The sequence below is a fragment of the Papilio machaon genome, chromosome 10, assembly GCF_912999745.1.
Source record: "Papilio machaon chromosome 10, ilPapMach1.1, whole genome shotgun sequence".
Lineage (NCBI taxonomy): Eukaryota > Metazoa > Arthropoda > Insecta > Lepidoptera > Papilionidae > Papilio > Papilio machaon.
In genome coordinates, this window is record NC_059995.1 from 1,397,010 (window position 1) to 1,421,838 (window position 24,829).

At 34.1% G+C, this 24,829-nt stretch overlaps 1 protein-coding gene across 6 annotated transcripts; it reads left to right on the plus strand.

The window, feature by feature from the left end:
* The first annotated feature begins 90 nt into the window (after positions 1 to 90).
* On the plus strand, positions 91 to 24,829 carry LOC106708032 (BAG domain-containing protein Samui). 6 transcript variants are annotated; one of them, XM_014499493.2, is made up of 3 exons: positions 91 to 227; positions 22,228 to 22,375; positions 22,596 to 24,829. In XM_014499493.2, the coding sequence occupies exons 1-3, from the start codon at positions 204 to 206 to the stop codon at positions 24,533 to 24,535; spliced, it is 2,112 nt and encodes a 703-aa protein (XP_014354979.2). In that variant the 5' UTR covers positions 91 to 203; the 3' UTR covers positions 24,536 to 24,829. The 6 variants fall into 6 exon arrangements, with proteins under 6 accessions (XP_014354979.2, XP_045535552.1, XP_014354980.2 ...); XM_045679596.1 differs by having other exon boundaries at positions 92 to 227; positions 22,231 to 22,375; XM_014499494.2 differs by lacking the exon at positions 91 to 227 and adding an exon at positions 10,041 to 10,276.

Genomic DNA, 24,829 nt, shown 5'->3' on the forward strand with positions numbered 1-24,829 from the left:
GATTTACAGTGTCCCCTTGCGTAAAACGGAGCATCTTTGTGATTGTTCTAGAATTGTAAACTTTTCTGTCAATCTTCTAATCTGCTGAAGTGTGATAGGAGATTTTGTTTGCAAATTGTGCTAGTGGAGTGACAAGTGTTTTTTCTTCTATTTATATAATAAATATTAATATATACTGTGTAATCTTTGTGCTTGTGAGTGAAATGCCCCTCAGAGGAAGAAGTTTCGTAAGTATCATAATATTGTTATGAAATATTCATTACAATTTTTTTACTTTTAATTTTCCACAATCTGTAACAGTTGGTAATACTAATTATACTAAATTCCTATTGTCGGTTCCTTTAAAAGATTTTTATTTACACACTACGCTTTTTGTGGTGTTCGCTAATACGATAATTGCATAGATGATATTCAATTTAGCATGCTTTAGTTGCAGTACATTTTGGCCGATTTCCAAATGGAGTATCCTTGACTGTGTTAACCCAAGGCGATTAATTATTGTATACTAATCCGGGAAATTGTAATGGTATCGCCATGTGGTCTGATTTGGTGGTCTTCCACAGGACAATTGATGCCTGCCTGATTTAACACGCGTCGAGTGCCCTCTAACAGCCTGTTTGTGAGGTTAGTTTGAATCTTGACGTTGTATAAATTGAATGCGGGATTTAAAAATTAATATATGGGAAATTTAATAACAACTCTATGAACGTTAAAAATGTCTCCCAACTGTAGATGACAAATATCTAAATTTAATTTTTAAATCCATTGCATGTTTGTATGTACATGTATGATGATAAGTACTCAAGTAAACTTATTCATTTAATAAATGAAATATTTAAACAATGTCATTGAATTACACTTAATTTTTTTATTAAATATGTTATGAACATTATATTTACAAGATAATATGGTAATTTGGAAAGTGATTTAACTGGATCTGGGTATAATAAATAATGCTAAATCCTAATTATAAATGACATTGGTTTACAGCTGGTTTTATCCTTTGATATTTATCTTATGTAATGGTAATACATTAATGGAAAAGTGCCTATAAAATTTAAAATTTTTGGCAAATCAATATTAAGTAAAATGACCAAAAATGGATGTGATTATTGAACATATTCAGGTAGTTGCATAATTAGCAGCCACCAAATGCTGAGAAAATATTGCTATACATCAGAGTCTCACTTATCCATGTTTGTTATTTAAAAAGTTGTGTTAATTACATATGCTATTGTAGGTTTGTTGTTTTTTAGACTAGTATTTATACTTAACTAGCTTTTTCCCGCGACTCCGTCCGCGCGGAATAAAACAAAACAGAAAACGGGGTAAAAATTATCCTATGTCCGTTTCCTGGTTCTAAGCTACCTGCCCACCAATTTTCAGTCAAATCGATTCAGCCGTTCTTGAGTTATAAATAGTGTAACTAACACAACTTTCTTTTATATATATAGATTCATTCTCTGTGCTAAAGAAAATTATTCACAAAGAAATAGGCAAGAAAATTGTTTCTGGGTATCAATTTATATTGTAATTTTCATTGTTTTGGTGCTTTGTTATTTTATCGCATGTTGATTCACGTCCTTGGCGTTTTTCTGAGAATAATTGCCGCGCAGGTGATTGTGTCACTTGAATTCCAAAGTCTCATTGTTTACATGTAACCAGTTTACATTGTACACTGTACATTGTGGTATGTTGTAACAATTCATTTCAGAAATTTTGAGATCCTTTTTATTCTTGCCGATAAAACAGTGACCACAATATGTATTACTATACTAGCTTTTACCCGCGACTCCGTCCGCGCGGAATAAAAAATAGAAAACGGGGTAAAAATTATCCTATGTCCGTTTCCTGGTTCTAAGCTACCTGCCCACCAATCTTCAGTCAAATCGATTCAGCCGTTCTTGAGTTATAAATAGTGTAACTAACACGACTTTCTTTTATATATATAGATAGAAGTAGTATGGTAGTCAATTTTTATGGTTACTATAAGACAGTGTACACTGCTAATGTAAAGTAATAAAAATTATTTAAAGAAATCATTTAAATAATTGATTGGACAATGTTGTGAATGAATTGAATAAACAATGAAGGCAGTCAAATTGTGTTTAAAAATATGTTGAAATTGAATAAGAATGCTGTCTGTCTAAACTCGGCAAGAGTTGTAATTTTTTTTCTTTTATCATTTTTAATCTTTTACTCAATCTATCTGCTAAAGGATGTTAATTTTTTCTTTGTATTTAAATTCCTTGTAAAAATTCTAGGTTTGTTGCTGTGTCTGTTATAAAAAAGATTGATATAAAAATTAATCTATGACAAATTATTTATCAATTAAAAATATCTGCTGATAAAATATGTGAACATGCGATTTTGATAAAATGTTGTGTTCAATTGAGGGAATCAATAGTCCATGTTGACTATAAAAACCAACTTGATAAATCTTTGTTAGACATCTATATATATATAAAAGAAAGTCGTGTTAGTTACACCATTTATAACTCAAGAACGGCTGAATCGATTTGACTGAAAATTGATGGGGAGGTAGCTTAGAACTAGGAGACAGTCTTATCAGACGAAGTCGCGGGTAAAAGCTAGTTATTAATTAAAAAAATATGCAATTGGCTTGGACGGAACTATAGATATTGGGTGACGAGTAACATAGTTAGATTACTATGGCCTTTTAAAATATTTATTTAATTTTATCCACCGGACCTTGTCTTAAAACAATATATTAAATTAGACGTTATTTATTATCATATCATGAATATACTTTAAAAAAAAAACTTTTAAATAGTACATCTTTAAAGCTTAAGGTCAATAACATTTTCAGCTTAAATTGGATTCACATAAAATTACATATAACAAAAATTCTCCTAATGATGAAAATCATTGAAGTTATTTTTATTTTGTTAGTTTTAATTAGTATGTGTATGCAGTAGATGATAATCATTCAACTGATTGTTATTGTGAAGTAATGCTCACTATTATCGATTAAGAAGTATGTGATCTGATTGTTAATGCATCAATATCTCTCATTCAATAAGACATCAGACCAAGTGAACCGTTAGGTGTTTTTAAATGGATTTAAATAAGTAATGAAAAACAACTAATAGTAAATAATCTTACTAATATTATAAACTAGCTTTTACCCGCGACTCCGTCCGCGCGGAATAAAAAAAATGCACACAAGATAAAAAAGTTCCTATGTTCGTCTCCTAGTTCTAAGCTACCTCCCCATCAATTTTCAGCTAAATCAGTTCGACCGATCTTGAGTTATAAATAGTGTAACTAACACGACTTTCTTTTATATATATAGAAGATACGAAAGTTTAGATGGATGGATGGATGTTTGTTTAAAGGTTTCTCCAGAAAGGCTGCGAGGAGCTGTCTATAATTTGGAATAGATGTGGAGCATAGTTTGGAAGAACTAATTAAGTTTTTTTTAATACCGCTCGAACGGAGTCGCGGGCTACAGCTAGTATATAATATGTTACCGAGTTCTAAATCTTACGCAGAGTAACACAAAAGTTTCCGTGAAAATATTGTGTTAAAGGCATATATAGGCAATGTTACTTAACAAATTGTAAATCCTTGTTAATTTGTTTTTTTTTTATTTGCCATATATCATTGGTAATAAAAGTAGTTTTATGGCACACAGTCGTTAAACATGTTTTATTCGAAACTAAAATATTTATAGGTCCATAGTGTATTGGAATTAATGAATACTATTTCATTACGTGATTGATTGCATTGCAATAAGCCTGGCTGCTGGACTAATTAGGTACTCCCTATAAAAGTGTACTGGTTGAATAATTAAATAATAATTAGTGTTCTATTTGCGGTAGTATTCTTCGAATGCTTTGAGAATGGCATTCGATTTGCATTCATGCCAGCATCGTTTAGAATACATAGTATGTTTCTTTATTATCTCGGAGATTATTAATTCACTGCTAGTCTTAAACCTATATCCCTTGCCCCTACAAATTCCGGTTTTCTCATTAATCCGTCCATATAAGAGGGATATCTATGACGTATTTCTCCACGAAATAGAATGTTCCGTGACGTCATAATTTTTATTTTTTTATGTACTTATTACGAAAGTTGTTACAATTCGTGGAAGCAGTTCCTTTGTCTATATAGCGGACTGTGCCGACGTATCGCATTTGGCACGGCCGTCGACTTACTCACTTGTTTACCTAAAACACGCCGTTTCATTGATATGTCGGTTCTGCCGACACCCCGACAGATTTTTGCGCGTGTCGCTGTAAAAAGTATTTTAGGTCATTTTACGTACACATTTTAATGATACGCTTGAACTTGTCTTTTTTTTTTGTTGTAATTCTTGGAAAACAGCCAGTTGAGAAATTAAAGGCAGATTATAACTAGTTGATATTTAGAACACTTGTGTTTTTTTTCTTGAAATTGGTATTTCATGTAATAGTTTGTCTTGGATTTTTATAGGAGAAAGATAAAGTAGAAATGCCGAAGTATTGTTCTCATACTTTTTATAGTCATATAGGATGAGGTTCTCAATTGGATTGTTAGTTTTTTTTTTGATTCAGATATCGTGTAGATTTATAAAATTCTGTAATATAAATTATCATAATACATATTTACTTGTAACCAATTAATTCAACATTATTTATTAACATTTTTATATTTGGTGTTAATTAAACTTGCTATAAAAGATTTAAATTAACATACAATTGATTCACCTTATATTTATATTGCAGACATTTTTATATCCATTCAGAAATGGATAAACGGGAAGAAAAGATAAACGTACTTTTCCTTGATTACTGTAATAATGTTTCATATAACGCTTTAAAATATTTTAGTGTATATAGAGTTTGAAATTTTATTCAAACGAAAGCCTAAATTTTATAATTGAAATTGATAAATTTCAAAACAGGTTTTCTCACATTACTTTTTTATACATTTTTACTACACGCTGTTTCCAAATATCCTTAAAATTAAAACTTTTTCGAAGATAGAAAATATAAAATAGTGTAATGGCCGCTACCAGCTGTCTTTAGGAAGTGACGTTTGTACATTTACAAGATTTACCGTGGGTTTCTGAGACCAAAAACACTGCTTAAGACATATTGTAATCTCTCTTCTGTCAAAGATAATAACAGGGATAACGATTTTAGACTCAGAAACCCATGCTTAGACGTGCATTTGTTAAGGGATATAGAGTTTCGTGTAGTTATAAGGCATGTGTACACTAGGTTATGTAAATCGTGGACATTTCTGTCATCGTTAAAGCATGAAAAAAGTTGCTGCGATTTCAAGATGGCGCAGCAAATCTATACAGTTGATATAAGCCTATACTATCTGAATAGACGACTCGCGTCCACGATTCTTTGTTGTGTACGTAGCGCGAGCAAAGTGATAATTGCGACGCAAGGATACATTTTTAGTTTTGAAGATTTATGTTACCTCGTGTACGAAGGGCCTAATTGTTTGGTGGTATTTTACAGTTAATTATGGTTTACAGGGGCGCTAAGAAACGGGCAAGACATCGAGGTGGCGGAGAGCATTGTCTAACGATTTGCATATGTAAGAAACGATTTTGTATCGAAACAAATAGGCGGATGTAGATGTTAGTTTGTCATCTAATATAGTATAGTAATACTTGTATGAGCTGATGCAGGAATGTGCTTTTGTCCATAGTTTAGTTTTAATTCCATTACATTATTGTAAATAAAACTCATGGTTTAGTGTCATATGTTCTTTGTATTGTTACTCATATTTAGGAATTAGATTTGAGAGAGACAGAGAGGGAGAGAGAGAGATAAAATAATGGATCGATTAAATTGATACCGTTTCCATCGTAAGCAGCAGTTATCACTTATCATTCGATGAACCAGTTTTTAAACTAGTTAAAATTTGATGCTTAAGTTATAGCTTGAGTCCTTATTTACTAATACGTGTGCATTAAACTCAATCTTACTTCTTACTAATATTATAAATGCGAAAGTTCAGATGGATGGATGTTTGTTTGAAGATATCACCGGAACGGCTGAACAGATCAGATGTGGAACGTAGTTTGAAAGAACACATAGGCTACTTATGAAGTATTTTTTAATTCCGCGTGACGAAGTCGCGGGCGACAGCTAGTTTTTATATAAATCATAACGCGTTAATTGCGCGTGAAAAATCTAGAGCAGCTAGTGTGAAATTTTAGTGACTCACTTTAGCGATAACGTTAGACAATTACTACCAATTATCGTAATTTGGTATTTGGTATTGGTGCCAAATATTTTCATGTTTATACTGGCCTGTTTGGAAAAGATAACAAATTATTTTTTTATGTTACAAGTTCTAAATGTTTATGTACCAGAAATTAGTTGTGCTTCTAATTGATATTATAATTTGGCACTTAATTTTATTGTTTAGGTATCAACGTGAATAATGTATGGGAATCAAATATAATTAACATTTAATCAAGTAATACTCGACCGGCAAGGTTAGAGTTACAAGGACGTTCGTGGCTACAATTATACGAGCCACGTCGTTTACTGGGGCAATCGATTCGTTATGGATCATGCGACAATTCTTCTAATGTTGTTAAATGTAGGAATTATCAAGCCATTTAAGTTTGATCTCTCATGATAAAAGAGCAAAGTTTTTTTAATAACATAAGGTGGCAAAAAAGCGGTCGCCTAAATGCACCGAAAGAACGAAGAAACCTACCTAGAATCGACGGAAGAGGTGACGCACTGAAAAAGTATATATCACTTTCCTATGCGTCCTCTCCTCCGTCAAATCCACTTCCCTGACCCAGCCTTATAAGTAAAAGTGTTGGAAGGGAAAAGGGACTAAAACTAAGACTCCGGCACGCACACTGCTCAGACGAAACTCGGAATTGTTCCCACTTCACGCCTTTCTTCTGTGTGGTTGTTGTATTTCACCGGGCGAGCCGGTCAATTCATGGAAAAATTTTGTTGCTGGCGTCTAACACTGTTAAAAGTCGTACACTAACGGCGTTATATGTTGTGAAATAAAAATAGTAATAAATATTGACTTTGTATTATCTAATATATAAAATTCTCGTGTCACAGTTTTCGTTCCCGTACTCCTCCGAAACGGCTTGACCGATTCTCATGAAATTTTGTGAGCATATTCAGTAGGTCTGAGAATCGGCCAACATCTATTTTTCATTTTTTTTAACTGCGCGCGGACGGAGTCGCGGGCGACAGCTAGTATGCTATAAAATGTTGTAAACATATAAGAGGAAAATACACTTCCAAGACTTTATAATGGTATAGTAATTATTGTTTCTAAAGCACGTACATCAATTATACTATATACGTAATAAGCTATGTATGTATATAAATTAAAATAACACAGTCTCCAACTTCCCTCTGACACCAATATTCAAACGACAGACTAGATAGACTGCGTAATAAAAATTTTCATTATCCTTGCCAAGATTCTACGATACGGCCTAAAATAACAACCGGCATTAGAATAATTTGTAGGAAAAAAAAATGTAAATATGTAAAGTTTCATTATACGCATACATCTGTTGGTGGTAAATTACAATTGTGACAGTGTGGCAAACATTTGACAAATTGTAGACACGATTGTCAATTTTCAACAAACAGCACGAACACTGGCAGCGGATAAAATTTGGACATTTCAAGACATTAACCATGGGTGATGTCTTAAAAAAACCGAAGTTCAAAGACATTTTTTACACCATCCACCATGACTCGAAAACATGTCAAACATGTAGCCCGAGTAGGCAAAATGCAAAACCGGAACAAAAAATCCAATGAAAGATTTCTGGTCAAACCCGTGATAACAGCTCTAATTCTAGGTCACCTTTTTCACGGCATGAAAAAAAGACTTTTTGCTTTGAGTTTGATATAAATCTGTAATAAGCTAATTAAATCAAGGCTTCTGAATTGAAAACTTTCAACAGAATTTTTTCGCGTTTGAAAGTAAGATTCGAAAAACTGAAATAATGTGATGATTTTTTTCGATATTGAATAGATTTTTCCTCAAAGTAAAGTTTGGTGCGGCAAAAGAATATAATATATTGTTTATGTGCGTATTTTAAGAAGACATAAGCTACAAATAAAGTTTTTTTAATGCCGCGCGGACGGAGTCGCGGTCGACAGCTAGTTAAACATAATAGAGGTTTTTCTTTATATGCCATGAGGTAAGAGCTTTTATCTATTTGAAATGATCATTAGGTTGACATCGCGTATTATATGACAGTTCCTGAATGCAATCATCAAATGAATTGACTTTATGAATAATGTGACCGCTTCGTGTTACTTGTATAACTAGTTCTGGTGCAAATTCAATAGGGCTGCCACGTAAATGATAAATTTATATTGCTTATTATACTAATATTATAAATGCGAAAGTTTAGATGGATAGATGTTTGTTAGAAGGTATCTTCATATCGGCTCAACGGATCTCGCTGAAACTTCGCATAGATGTAGATCATAGTCTGGAAGAACACATAGATAGGATACTAATTTAGTTCCTTTTTAGCCGACTTCAAAAAGGAGGTTATCAATTTGACTGTATTTTTTTAAATTCTGCGCTAGTAAGCTAGTAATTCTATAAAATAATATTTTATTCAACAATTTCTTCTCAAAGTTATTCAGTACACGTGTAATGTGACTATTATTTAGATTCAGTGTTAATTTAATTCAATTCTCTACCGTAAGTACTCTATCCAGTTAACGCAGCGTTAGAAAAGCCATTTAAATAATTAATGACATTTAAGTTACATAATTGTTTACAAATTGTTACACGGTCTCACATATCATCCCTGAGCTTACAACACCGCTCAAGTCGAAAATTGGCGGTCTTCACATTTTAATGCTATTAGATGGAGCTGCTCATTCCGTGTCCATTGTTCGCATGATAATTGAAAGGTAAAGAAATATAGTAAAAAAGTTAAAATAGAGTAAATCTACAATAATTACTTCTTAACTGCTAAATAGCGTATTTATTAAAAATTGACGAAAAAAATCCACCGATATTTCTTTAATAGACAGTTTTTTCGTCACCTGTAAAGTAGATAAAAATGACTTATGCTGTGTTGTTAGCTAAGGGACGATATGTTTATATTTTAAAATACATCCCTATATGTTTTACACATTATTATAACACTTGTTAATTAACATAACAAGCAACTTAAGTAGAACTGACAACCCTGAAGGTAACTACGCTGCAATTGCAGTTAGCTGAGTATCGGTATAGGTGAGTAGTGATTTGCCGCGTCGCGTGGGCGATAATGATTCAATACTGAACCGTGGGCCGCCCAAGGACTTCCCTTCTACTCAACTACGAAGAAATGTTTGCGACTGATGTCTACTATTTTTTTCTTTCTTAAACATTTAATTATGTCTGTCAATGAAAATATTGATGAATATTGAAATTAGAATACATTTTGTGTGGCCTAATGCTTACTTTAAATGGTAACATTACGTGAACAATTATAACACTTGGCCTTGGGCAGCTACTTGTAATGCAATGATAAACTGTTCAATAACTCACTGTCGTATTTGTTATACCGTATTGAACTTTTATTATCATATTTGCATCATAAAGTAAGCCCATGTACGGCTCAACTTGCCCACTCACCGGTAGTGGTATTGACAAATGTACGGTTTAAGTACGAAACTGAATGTTAAATTGTTTCCTTTAAGAGATATCGCTACTTCGTTTTTGTACTTTTAAGTATATTATTGTTTTAAATATTTCACTTGTACAACATTATTAAGACGTGAAACTTGGCTTTAATTTTATTTAAATAAAGTCATCGTTAAGATGTTTAAGAGTTTATTGACGAGACATGTAGCATCTATCATGTATTGTTTTAGTCTGATTTACTTTGATATACGCATTTTGCTATCACAAAATACATGTATATTTGAAATAAATTATTTTATCTTATCAAATAATGAGTAAGGCGTTGTTACTGTCCCAATTCGCGTCATACGCTTAATTAAAAAGCAATGGAGAATGAAAAACAACGTAGATTAAAGATGCGAAATGCTGTCGCTTGTCCGCTCTTGATCTTAGCACCGTCGCCGGTGACGCAACAAATATAATTTGTATATAGAGTTATTCCAAAAGTTCTATTTCTGTTATTCGTCTCACCCACATCAGCTATACGCGATACGTGCAAAAGTGAGCACGTAGCCGACTGCGCTGGAGTTTGAACGCAGCAAATTCAATATTCAAATTAATAATTTACACAATACTCGTGGTACGACAATGACAGTTTGAAATGAAGCGTAACGTGAGTAACTTTTTTATTATCTGTGCAGTCAGTGTTGCCAGCTATCTATTTTGTTTACACATTTTACAATTGATGTATAAGTTAACTTTGCTATATCTTGAGTAACCTTTTGTTTCCGTTGTAAATGTTTTGAATGTTGCTCAATGCGCAGTGCAGTTGCCGTATTCGCTCGTGGTATGCCCACCTACGTGTTCTCGCGCCCCAGTTTGCTTGTTTATAGTATAATGAATTAACCCTGAAGTATTTCCAGTGGTTTGTTTGTGAACAGGGCTACTTTCATTTAATTTAAATTTAGTATAATATAAATTATATAAATAAGCCCTTGAGTGCATGACCTAGAAGTTTTGATAGTAATTGCGGAATTTAATTTGGTATTTTCATTACATTCTTTCTTGTTTATCATATAATCATACATTCCTTCGCATGTTTACTTTTACTATTGTTGTTGTTATTTTTATTGCAATTTAAGGATATTTCTGGACTGCTCCATATTTTTCGTCATGCACCTGAAGTAGATCAGACACGAAAATAAACCTATGTGAAATTTAAAAGCTACAAATATTTTGTTCCCACTCAAAATTGACTCAACGATGGCACATACGACATCCATACAAAGTCCTCATATTCTCACATCTCTTAAAATATAAACATTTTAAATTTTACTTCATTAGTGCACGATAAATCTCGTAGATTGACTTATGTTATATATGAAGAATATAGTCAAAATGTCTATTATAAATAGATAAAAAATAACCACTTAGTCACACTCACAATTAAAATATTACTAATTATTAATTACACAATATAAATTTATTAAAAAAATATATTTGTCAGGTAATTTATTTTGAGCATTTTACGTCAGAAGACAGCTAAAAATAGCTAGTCGTTTTTTATAATTACATTCACTTTATCGCACTTTGGCAACGAGAAAAAAAAACATATTTCACGAATGCTTATCAATGAGAATTATCAATGCAATATGTCATTATATAGATTCAGGGATGGTGAACCAATGGCACGCGACAAAATATTTTGGGCACTACAATGATCACAAAATTCATTATGTACTATGAAAATGTACTATGTACTACGTTCACAATAATCAAAGCCTCTGATATCTTAGTAATATTATAAATGCAAATGTTTAGATGGATGGATGTTTGAAGGTATCTCCGGGACGGTTGAACGGATCTTGATGTCATTTGGCTTAGATGTAGAACATAGTCTGGATGAACACATGTTGACTACTTATTACGTTTTTTTTTAATTCCGCGCGGACGGATTCGCGGGCGACAGCTATTAGATTATAACTTTAGATAGAATACTAGCACTTACATTAGAATCTAGCAATTAGATTAAGACCATCCAGCTGTATTGAAATTTGATGTACGTTACTATATATACTGGAGAAGGTCTTCGTCCAGCAACAGATAAATGAATTCTGTAGTACTGTGTTGATAAAGACTTGTATATATAAATATAACCCACTAGCTGTCACCTGTGACTGTCCGCGCGGAATTAAAAAAAAACATGTAGCCTATGTGTTCTTCCAAAATATGTTCTACATCTGTGCCAAATTTCATCAAGTACCGTGGAGCCATTCCGGAGATACCCTCTAACAAACATTCATCAAAACTTTCGCATTTATAATATTAGTAAGAAGTAAAATTAAAGAGTTAAAGGACTAACCGTGGGTTTCTGAGAACAAAATGTCTGCATAAAACAGAGATAACAATATGTTTTAAACGGAGATTTCAATGTCGGAAACCCACGGTAAGGAATCATTAAACTCTATTATCATCAATTTTTTTCCTATTTGGAAAGTAGGCCATAAGAATGCGTACTCTACTCTCTAACTAGGCAGTAGTGATTGTTGTTGCAATTAATTCATTCACAAATTGTTTTGCATAATTCATTTTCATTCAAGTCGTTCGGTTTAATGTAAAACCTTATTGATATTCCTCGTAAGTTCCGCTTCCATTATGTATATAGGGGTCAAAGACCTTTTGTTAGCAATTGTCTCCTAATTTGTTTTCACTGTTCGTAAACTTCCCTTTATAAACTATCGCTTATTTGAAATAACGAGATCGATACTTTCTTTTGAATAACTACCTTCTATCATCATGTTGATGGTTCCTATTTATAACGACCAAAGTAACAAATTGATTATTTTTACTTTTTTGTGCTAAAAACTCTCTTAGTTTAGTTAAGAACATGCACTAAACACAAATACACATTTACATGTGGTGTAAATGTTATTTTAGCTGAAATAAAAGGACCTATGAGGCCTATTTTCTTATATAGTTGAAACTTTAAGAGCCTCTTCTAAAAATTTGTCAATTTGCACATTGACCCTTATTCGTAGGATCCATCGATGTATTGGCAAAAGCCAAAAAGATTGGTTCATAAGACGCTATAATGCTAATGCTAGTTCTTGAACTACTTTCAATGAACAAATTTGTTATTTATCAATTAATATAAAAAATATAATTACTATGTACCTATACTAATCTTATCTTTTTAAACATCTCACGTTGACATTGATTTATCTTTTCCTATTAGCTTCTTTATTAAGTCACTAAAGTATTTTGTTTTTTTACAGCAAGACTTCCTAATCTTATGTTATATTTTCGATTAAGATTCTGAACATAACGTCCACATTATCATCATCATATTAAACTTAAAGTAATACCAGTTTAATTAATCAAGGATTATGGTCTTTGCTGGTATAAATTTTTTTCAGGCGTTGTTAATAATTTGGGGTAAATCTCATTGATTTTGTTGCATGAAACGTGAAATGTTTTTTATGTTAACTCATCTAAGATGTTGGGTAAATTTAAGACTGCTCTCTGTATTTATTGATTGTTTATAAAAATTACTTCAAAAACCACATTCAAGAAATAATAATTGCCGGTAAAGGTTTTTTTTTTTAATAAAAATCAGTGTAGTCAGACATCCTTCTTACATTTGTAAACAGCAGGTTATTTCGATAATCACGTATGAATTTAATATAGTAAGTATATAGACAGGAAGTACGAATATTAAATGAATTTGTAGCAGTTGTAATAAAGTTGGTATACAGTTGCACATGCACATGCGAGATAAACCGGCGCCCCACAGACGCGCCACAACGCCGCCGATCGCCCCTAGATGTAACAAGCTGTACTTTAACATAATTAACATCCTTGTCTTGCTATAATTTTATTTTTATATTTGAATTTTGATTTTTTTTTTAATACCAACGCAACTCTACATATTTGAAATCTATTAAAGTGTATTTTGCGCATGAAACTTTTTCAATATATCACTTTAATTAATGAATATCTTCATATTTATGACCTAACACCAATCACTACCTATGCCTTACAACATTAGTACTACAAAAATTACGATGAATTACAATGAATCTCCTAATCTATCAAATTCTCGTCTTATATATAAAATTCTCGTGTCACAATGTTCGTTCCCGTACTCCTCCGAAACGGATTGACCGATTCTCATGAAATTTTGTGAGCATATTGAGTAGGTCTGAGAAACGGCCAACATCTATTTAGTTTTTTATTAAGTTTTTTTAACTGCGCGCGGTCGAAGTCGCGGGCGACAGCTAGTTCCTTATATACAGTCAAAACCGTTTATAGCGACATCGTTTAGAACAACATACCGGTTAAATTGACCAAAATCAAAGGTCCTGGCTGAATGTTATTACATATCTTTCCTATTAATACCTGTCACCGGTTGTTACAACTATCGGTTTTTACGACTCAATATGAGTAGTCCCTTCGATGTCGTTATAACAGATTTTGACTGTATTTTTACAGCTTCTTCTACATGGTAGCGTAGTGTGCATAAAATACACTTGTATGCACAGTACGCTTTCGCCATATGTATTACTTGAGTACAGAGTTAGTGGGCGGTCAATTATAAGTAATTTCATTATAATGATTAATGCCAGCTAAGAGCTTTGCTCTCGTAAACGAACTCATATGTTTGCAATAGCATTTCCCGATGGTTCCACTTTTGCTTTTTTATTATACACACTGTAACAAGTGTAAATACTTAAACTTAAATTTGAAATAAACATGCAGGCTTCTTTTTAAATACGAAAAAGCCTGTGACTTTGAAATTTTAAAATCCTTAAAATGTCTATGCCTAAAAAATAAGTTATCTCTATCTAGGGGGCAGTAATACATGTACGCATTTTTCTTCATCTTTTTACGGTTTACGATTATCTATGACTAGCTGTCGTCCGAGACTCCGTCTGCGCGCAATTAAAAAAAACATAATAAGTAACGATCATCGAGATCTCTTGAGCCTTTCTTGAGTTACCTTCAAACAAACATCCATCCATCCAAACATTCGCATTTATAATATTAGTAAGATTTATATTAATCCTTGATTTTTGAACAATATCAAATAACCTATGTATATATATGTAATTGGGACGTGACAATCAATAGACCGAAACTGAATATGATACTTAGATATTATTACAATAGGTCTATATAAAAACTACGTTTAACATTTAATATGTATTTTATTACTAGCTATCGTCCGCAACTCCGTTCGCGCGCTATTTAAAAAAAAAAACCTAAGTAGCCTATTTGTTCTTCCAGACTATGTTCTATATTTAAAATAAAAAATAAAATAAAATAACATTTAATCCTTTACACCATTACAACGTAATTAAAAACTAAAATATCACAAAATAAATATAAACACACGGAATTAAATCACAATTACAGAGAAATATTTATAATTAACGCAAAATTATTTATGCCAAATTTCATTGAGATCCATTGAAACGATCTAGAGATACCTTCAATTAAACATCCATCCATCTAAACATTCGCATTTATAATATTAGTAACATATAATGACGTTAGAAATTTTTTAAAGAATTAAATATTTTTACAAGGATGCATCAAGTAAATTGTGTAAAAACTCAACAACAATGAAATTATAAATAGAATTAACATTTAATTAAAACGTGTATGTATTATTATGTAAATCTATTTACTGCTACATTTAACATTGTTTATTTGATTATTTAAATGATCACCAGTAGCTTATGTACTCAGTTGATTAATCGAAATATAAATGTTGTCCCATCGCTTATACGGTACGTTGAAACATTTATTATAAGGAAAGAATTGGTAAATACTTGAATACGATACAATGGCATTGTCTTGTCAACATCAACAATGTAAATAAAGTACAAAATGATTCACACCTGGCCGCTGAAAAATAATTATCTGTAAGGTTTTTGTTTGTAAAAAATCATTGGTGTAATCGATTAATGTCTTGTGTAGCGGTGCAAAAAAAATTGTTCAATCGTTGCATTTTTACAAAAATGCATCGGAATGAGCTTTGTCGACGTGTCTCGAATATCGAATGGACTTTTTGTAATAAGACCATTGAACTCTTTTCCGCATGCACTTATGGAAGCTGTATACCATTTTACTTTTTAAATAGCTACTCGAAAGTTCCAAAAAGGTTTGCGCTGGCATCGTGTATGCGACTTTGCGTTTCGTTATACATTGCTGGCTGTCGTGGTATTTCCTAACAAACTGCGTCTGCATTGTGAACCGCTATCGTACCTGTCACGCAATGTATTGAAAACATTTGTTGTATGAAGTGTGGGACGCGCCCGTAGCCGTAGCCGCGACGATCTCGAATCGTCTGGAATATTCGCGAACATTCTGAATCGCACGTATAAATAAAGTTGCGAGCCGCGGCCGCCTCAGTATTGTTGTAACCTCGCTACAGAACGCTGTATACCACGTTGGTATTGATTACGTATCGAAGTGAAGTGCATCTGTGATAGATATAATTTTGAAATAAATATTGAATGAAATATGGAATCTCCCGTTGTTGTGGATAAACCACCGGAGTATCATGGAAGAGCTGCAAAAAATAACCAGGTATTTTGTCAGTTGTATATTTTCAATAATATATTTTTCCTTAAACATGGGACAAACTTTACGAACCGAAATTAATTTGTTGTTAAATTTATTATCTAGTTTTTTTAATTAAAAGTCATATAAATTTTAGAAATTGTGGACTAAAACTGGAGAAAATAAATAAAGATATTAATAATAATAAGACAAAACTTACTTTGGCCAATAAATGAAAAAGTTTTATATCATTTTGTGAAACATTTGCTTTATTATTGATATAAGTACGTCCATAATACATTATTACTGAAAAAGAACAAGTCGTATATGGCCGTAGTGCATTGTGCGTTTTTTTCTATAAAGTTACTTTAATAAACAGATTTTGCACTATTAGGTATGTGACAGAGTTCAAATTTGGTAAAATTAGAAATTTTAATTATTTATTTAAAACAAAAGAATGGCTGTTTTATACAAAATGTAAAATAAAATTTTGAAATGACTATGTTTTTCTTACATAATATGTACGTATTTGCAAAACAAGTCTTGATAATTTGTTTTCGTGAATCATTTATTAATCAAATGTCCATTTATAGTGTTGCTCTTAACTAAGTCGCGTATTATCTGACGTGGTTTGCGTAGGAGAACTCTGACTTCGGATAAAATATATTAATAATGACTCGATGCAGCAGTTTGCAGATTTCAAATTTAACAAAGGAAAGTTCTAGTACAAAAATTGATGTTTTTGTGAATCCTGAGTATGGGTTGTTTTATTTACATTAAGCCGTTTCGTTGTCATCCAGACAATTGTCTATTTCGTTACTACTTATTAATTGCATGGTAATAAGCAACATTGTTGCAATGCACTTTAATTCTGTACAATCTATGTAATGTTAAAGTTGCAAAAATTAGCTGTCCTTCACAGGACATGTGTAAAATTTCTAAATTTACTGTACTGCCTTCATTGTGTGAAAAGTTGACAGTTGCTTCCATCCTTTATCTTTTTATCGTTTCACAGTAAATTTCGTTGCAACCATGAAGACCACTACCTACAAATTGGTCTTCTGTTCCCAGATTTCTTTATTCATTACAATATTCTGCTTAGTGTTTCTATTTGTGGTTATCTCTGTATTGAGAGTGAGAGATATGAGCAACGTCCGCATGCCTGTAGCGATTTATAGAGCCGTGATATGCGGACAGAGCCCCGCGTCTGCGTTTTATCTGTGGAGTGGTCCAGTCTAAATGTAGTTTGAGAGCCTCCTACTTGCACAACTTGACCAGATCGACACGGAAATGCAGATCTTTCAAGATACGAAGACTCATTTATGTAATTGGCAAAAGTAAAAGGTTAGGATAAACAGACAGCGTCTTTTTCATCCAATCTACGTCCAGAAATGGTAGTTTATGAGTCCGAAGAAATACTTATCTATATATATAAAAGAAAGTCGTGTTAGTTACACTATTTATAACTGATGATCGGTCGAACTGATTTAGCTTAAAAATTCATGGGTATGTATTTTTTTGTTATAGTTGAGAACCAGGATACGGACATAGGATACTTTTTATCCCGTTTTCTTTTTTTAAATTCCACGGGAACGGAGTCGCGGGCAAAGGCTAGTTATCAATAAAATTAATAGATTTAAGTAAGCCTAGGTTCTATTGTTTTCAAATACTTCTATCCTTGTAACAACCGGAAATACTTTTTAAAGTATTTTTATCTTTGGCAGTTTATTCGGAGGCCTTTTTTGTCTAATTTCCTTCCTTTTGGCCTCGAATATGTTAGTCACTTTGTTTTCATTAATTGGTTTGTGCTTCGTCTTTAACATTATCAAGAAAGGTAGCCAGCTTGATTTCTTAGTATTCCGCCAGTGACATGTACTCGTGGGTGTCAGGAAATTGTTTAAATATACCTAAATAATTTTGTAACAAATGTAAGATATTGTTTCCTAAAATGGTATTGGCTAAAATAAAACCGATTTTTACGAGCATTTTAAATACACGGGTTATACAAAATGACTTAAGCCTTGTCATATTGTAGCAATTACTTGATTATTGAAGCAATGGAACACAGAAGACACAATAATAATAAGAAACCTGCAGAAAAGTTTATAAAAGATAGATTTATACACTAGCAGTTGTCCGCGAGTTCACCCGCGTGGAATTATGAAAGGGAAAATCATTCAAAAACGAGCCAAACGTCATTTCAAAGTGTAATCTAACTATGTTTAAAATTTCATCCAGATCTGTTTAACCGTTCTGGAGTTACGCGTTATTAAATTTATTATGATGCTAGCCGTCGCCCGTGATTCGGTCCGCGCGGAATATAAAAAAAAATGCATAAGTAGCTTATGTGTTCTTCCAAGCGGCATGATATCTATGGCAAATTTCATCGAGATCCGTTGAGCCGTTCTGAATATACCTTCAAACAAACATCTATCCATCCATCCAAACATTCGCATTTATAATGTTAGTAAGATTAGATACATAATTCTAGTTGTTGTGTTTGTCGTGCCGTTCAAGTTCACGGCTTTGTGTAATACAAATAATGAACGCTCTCGGACGAATCCTCGACACTGTAAATATGCAATCGAGAGATGATGTCATCTCTGCAAAACTTAGACGACAACGAACGTGGATACAAAAGCGGTCCCAACAAAACAACCTCCAGCGCATGCGTCACGTACCACCTACGAGTATAAGAGTAAACAGAGAAATTTGTACAAAAACTCGTTATTACATCTAAAAGTAGCAATTGAAACTTGAAACAAATGACCTCAGGTGCCTACTCATTCGCAACGTGTGTGCCTATCACAAATATTTGCGAAAAAAAACATTATCGTCAACGACAAAAATTTTATTTGTGCATCGTGCCGTGCAGCGTTATCGTTCGTAAAGTTCACCAAAAATCTCATACAAATTTTGACATAATTGAAGATGGCGATTATCACAAATATTCGTACTAGGCCCACTGTAGTGGCAATAGTATTCTCAAAGGTTCATTTCTAAATAGTCACAAGTATTATATTGATTTAATTTAGAAGCTAGGAAAGGAAAATCAAGCTGATATAAAAAACGACATTAATTTAATTAAATATAAAAAGGTTTCTTGTTGCAATTTGTTAGACACTAATATACCATTTGTCAATCAATGATCACCGGAAGATCGCATTCCAAATAGGGAAAGACTTCTAGTGTGGTGACTCAGAGTAACGTAATGTGGGTCATTGATGCATGGAATGCATTCAGTTTATCGTCGTCCCTTGGCCTTGTCGGGAAGGCGATAACGCGAACCCTCAACATAAACAGCTTTATTTTTATACAGAGATGACTTCATGATGTTATCTTCCTACCTAATGAACTTGTCTGCTTCTGTTTATCGACAATAATGGCTTTATTTCGACAATCTTCTACAATTTAATTTCTTATCTTTTAAGTATCACTTCATAGTTCTTTTATTCAGGTTTCGAAATTTTTTGACGGTTTTTATCATCTTGTACTTAGTTATAATATTTTACCTAAGTTATTTAGTACTGTTATTATTAAATAACCGTTTGGTTAATTATACATATCGTTAAATGTTTACTTCTCTACTGCAATTCTTGCCAGTTGTTGTAAAGTAAATAAGGGGTCATTGACCATATGAAGACATCGGAAACCACAACATATTGTTTTATGAGGCAACAGTTAAATTATTGATCGTTCACATTTTTATTGAGGTTATGTTCATGTTCGATGCAATATTGTTTTAAGACATATGATGAAACATCGAAAGATGCAACAGTTGAAATAAATACAAGAATTTAGTGTTATACGCAATTTTCAGAAGGTTCTTATTAATTGATTTTATTTTATTAAGATGTATCTACAAAATATTTGCCGTTAACAATTTAAAAGTAACGTAGTTTGATAGCTTATATCTTATTGCTATCTTTCTTCATATAGTGATATGAGAGAATTTAGAATGAGGGATTTTAAAGTGACATAGGTAAAGATCAACATAATAAATTTTAGAAAAATTAACATTATTTATAGAGGTGCTGTTAACCAGCAAAATATAAACATATATGTGTAGATACGTTAAATATGACAACCTGTATAGATGTAAACAAAAAAAATCGTTTGCGCAATAAGCTTCATCGATGAGAAGGCATCACTTGTAAAACCGGTGTCAAAATGTTATTTTAATTGTATACAATCATATATAGCTTATAAATCAGTGCTATGATGTCATCGCGGTGTGGGTCGATGTGAGGACATCAGCTGAGGTGGGCTTGCGTCATGACGGCGGAGACGTGTGGCGGGGCGGCCAGCGCGACGGATAATGGCGAGAAAACACGTGCCGTAAAACGTGACAACAATGCACACGATCCTTAGAAAGTTTAGAAGAAAACCATTTAGAAAATTTACTTATTCATATTAGTACTTAATATAAGAGAAATTCTATTCTAAATTCAATCCCTAAAGATCCAAAAAATATTCATCATATTTGTATAATGTTTTAAACATTTGCAATATCATTGCGTTCCTATTTTGCATTTTATAGAAATCTATCCTCCAAGCGAACAAAGTCACGATTGTCGGCTAATATTTTTATATCTGCATAAATTATTTTAAAACGCGAGGGTAAGAGGATTAGTCCTCAATTTTATCAAGATATGGCCTTACTTCACGCCCACTCTGTAACTTCAAGGTGGTTACATTTTACGTTTGCGTTTAATTTTAAGCTTTCAATAGATTATTTCAAAATGCAAGCCTTATCTTAATTATATCTTTAATATGTTTAGTGTCTGCAATTTTCTGCATCATTTACCTTTAATAACTAGGCAACAGAACACAATGTAGAGGCGCGGTTCTGATTGAGATCAAAGTAACGCTCGGCCCCGCCTGTATGTAAATAGAGTGGAGCATTCCATGCCATGCGGAGTCGCAACATCTGCCCGGCATGCAATTCATCTACTTGTTGACATGTATAGCACGTACCACAAGTAACTACCGTACTCAAAGTCCTTAATTAGTCTCGAAGTTTTTTCGAAACAAATAGAAACTTTCGAAATTTGCAAATATTTTTTGAATTGACTGTATTAAATATATAATTTATTACCTGTTAGAAACTTTTACAGTAATAAAGATTTTGCATAAATTTTACGGAATATATATTTAATATAACTTGTATTTGCTAACAAGTGAAAGTCCATCTGAATCTTGAGATCCGGCTCATTGACGCAAGATGCGGTTCAGGATGTACGCGTCAATAGAAAAGACGTTTATTACACAATACTATTTTGTGTTCAAACTTGTTGCTTTCATTTCAAATTTCTTTATCACTAGACCCACTGTTTTTACGTTTGTTTTGTTTTTATTATAAACTGTATCAGTTTCTTGTGAAAATTACAACTCGATTAAAAAATGCTCGATGTAGCAAGCCAGGTCATTCGTAGTGAGATACAATTGACTTTTATATCAGCAGTGATCATAATATACGAAAAATACGAAAGCACTTCTTAAAGGTCATTCCACGACCGTCCTTGCCTTATATGGTCAGATCTTCGCGACGCAAACACGACTCTAGCACTACATCGTAAGTTGTGTATCGTACACAACCGATTATAGATCTTAATCTCTAAGTAATAATGTCTATTTTATTATGGATTATGGATACTTTTCGAATAGTACCGCTGCAGCCCTTCCGGTTAAATAAATTTATTCTTGATGATCAAAAATGTACAGTGCCGAGGAAATGACTGACGATAACTGTTATAGCAATTTCTGTTGAATGTTTCTTTACGAAATGTTAATCGCAGGAGAGTAGTGAATTGGTAAATAATTGCCTATGCAATTACCGTAAATATCTGATTGTAATCGTTGCTACTGGTTAAATAATAAGAAATTTGTTTGTAAGAAAAATGTAATTTATTATTTTATTCGATTTTATAAAAATTAATAATGTTATCAATGTAATTTTTCACAATACGCTTGTTCTCAATTTTGAATCGTTGAATTTTCCTAGAATTAAATTATGGATTTTATAAGTTTATCAATATATTTGACGTTGTGTTCCAGCAGCGCGGCTTTCCGTTTGATGAGGAGGAGGGTTCGGGCGCGTGGAGCGAGCTCGCGGCGCGCCACCCCGATATAGCGGCCCGCCTGCGCCAGCGCCCCGCTACCTGGGCTAGGAAGCGCCGCCCCTCCAGTCAGGACGCCACTGACGGTCAGTCTCCAGTCTTAATACTACGCGGCACTACTGGTGCTTAAATTCATTTTCCATTAAAGTTTTCTGTAGATATTTACACTGAAATAATGTACTCATGTAATTTCTAATTTACTAAAGTCAGCAAATTTAGTACTTTATTATCAAAATATAATAAATAGACACTCATGGTAGTGTTTATCATTTGCAGGTTGTGTAAAAAAACGATTCATTATTGCAGATTTCGAGGACTTCAGCGGCTTCGACAGATTTCCGTTCGACGATATCCCGTCCGAGTTCAGAGAGCATTTCCCGTCACATTGGAACCGCAGGTTCGGTTCGCGCGAGGAGCCGCCGCCCCCGTCGCCTCCTCAGCCCCAGTCCCCACAGCAGCAGAGCGCCGCTACCCAGACTGACTGTCCGCCGGGGCCCTCCGCACACCCCGCTCACACTGCACACATCGCACAAGACGACCAGCACAGCCATCTCCCACAGTACGGACTTAGGAACACAGTAGATCTCGGACAGAAAAGCCCCGCAGATCCCAGTCTAGTTGATGAGGAAGATCGGACCCAGAGGTCGATGTCAGCACCTCCAGATAATCGCAACGCCGGTCTAAATAACGCGAACAAAATGAGTGGACAGAACCACCAGGAGCAGAGCCAAAATCCACACCCGGAGCAGCACTCCAACGTGCGGCACATACCTATTTTCGTCGAAGGTAGAGACGAGCCCGTCATCAATAAGTCCGTAGATCACGCGACGCACTTCGGCGACACGAAGCCCGCGTACGTACCTCCGCCGCAGCCGCACATCGACAGGGACCAATACTTCGCCGACGATGGCCCCGTCAATTTTCATGCTCCGCCAAATTTCTCTAGGGCTTTCGGCACACCATTTAACAAAGGCTTCCGACAGGGACCACAGCCGTTCGTCCAACAAAAAGTATATCCTCAAGCGGCGTTCGCCCGTGGCGCCTCCCCGCAGAGATCTCAGTCTCCTAAACCACAGATGCCCCCGGAAGAACATTACGTCAAGGTGCCGGTTCACCACGAGCAGACTGCGCCCAGAGCTGAAACTCCGTCCAGACCGCAGCAGAAGCAAGCTCCGCGTCAGTCCACGCCGCCTGCGCAGCCGCACACACAGCCGCCGCCGCACCGGCACACCCCGACCCCGCCGCCGCAGCCCAAACCACAGCCTCCCCCAGCCAATGATCCTAAAACACAAATTCTCGCCATACAAACTGATGTACTAAATCTGATGTCTGAAGTTGAAAATTTCACCGGTACGAAGAAAGACAAAAAGTACATTTATTTAGATGAGATGCTCACTAGGAATCTCATAAAATTAGACAATATTGAAACTGAAGGCAAGGAGAACATAAGGCAGGCGAGGAAGGAGGCCATTAGGTGTATTCAAAAGTGCATAGCTGTATTAGAAGCTAAAGCTGAAAAGGGCAGCAAAGCGGCTCAACAACAAGATGTAGAAATGGAGAACTCGGAGAGTCAGAATGCTGCAAACGACAACAAAGCTGTTGAGAATGGTGAAGTTGAAATGAAAGACATGAGCAAGGAACAATCTACTGCCGAAGCACAAATGGTGGATGTTAATTCTGAAAAACCAAATGAAGAAATAAAACTGGAGGAAGTTAAAGATCAACCTAAAGACGAGCAACCAAAAGATGAAAAAATACAAGTAGATGCCAAAACAGAGAAAGCTTCAGAGAGCACGGAAGTTGCCCAGCCACAGATTGCGGATACCCGACCCGAGGAACAAGTCAAGGAAAAAACTCCTGAAATCAAAACCGACGAACAAAAACAAAACGAAAATATAGAAAAAGAAAAGAAAAGCCCCAAGAAAGGCATCAAAAATGTAAAGAAACGGGATAAGAGTAAGGATAAGAAGGATGCAACTAATGATAGTATTAAGGATGTAAATGTTGAAAAGAAGGATAATAAACCTGAAAATAAACAGGAAGATGATAAAAAAGATAGCACGGAACAAAAGGAGATTATAGAAGAAAAGAAAGACGAGAAAGTGGGAGAAGAAAAGAAAGATGTTGCAGATGTGAATGTGGAACAGAAGAAGGACAATAAGTTAGAATCAATGCAGGTGGACGGCAAAGGCGACAAGACGGAGCCGCAAACGATGGAAGTAGACAATGCGGCCGCTAGTCAATAAATATAGTTTGCTTTAGTGAATTGTTTGTTGTAGATACACAGCTAGGAGCTGGCAGAGTCGCACGATGCCTACAATCGCCTTTTCCTTCTTCGTGTTAATTCTTTGTGTCTAATATCGAGGTGTTGACATGTATCACTGTTTATGTTTGTAAATTTTAAGTTTTTAACACCTTACTTTGCGTAAAGTACGCTGTCCTTAGGATTTGAAATGGTCTCCTCTCACCTAAATCCTAATATTTATTAATTTATTGTTGATCAGTACTTGATAACACAAATTTCTCAATAAACATATATC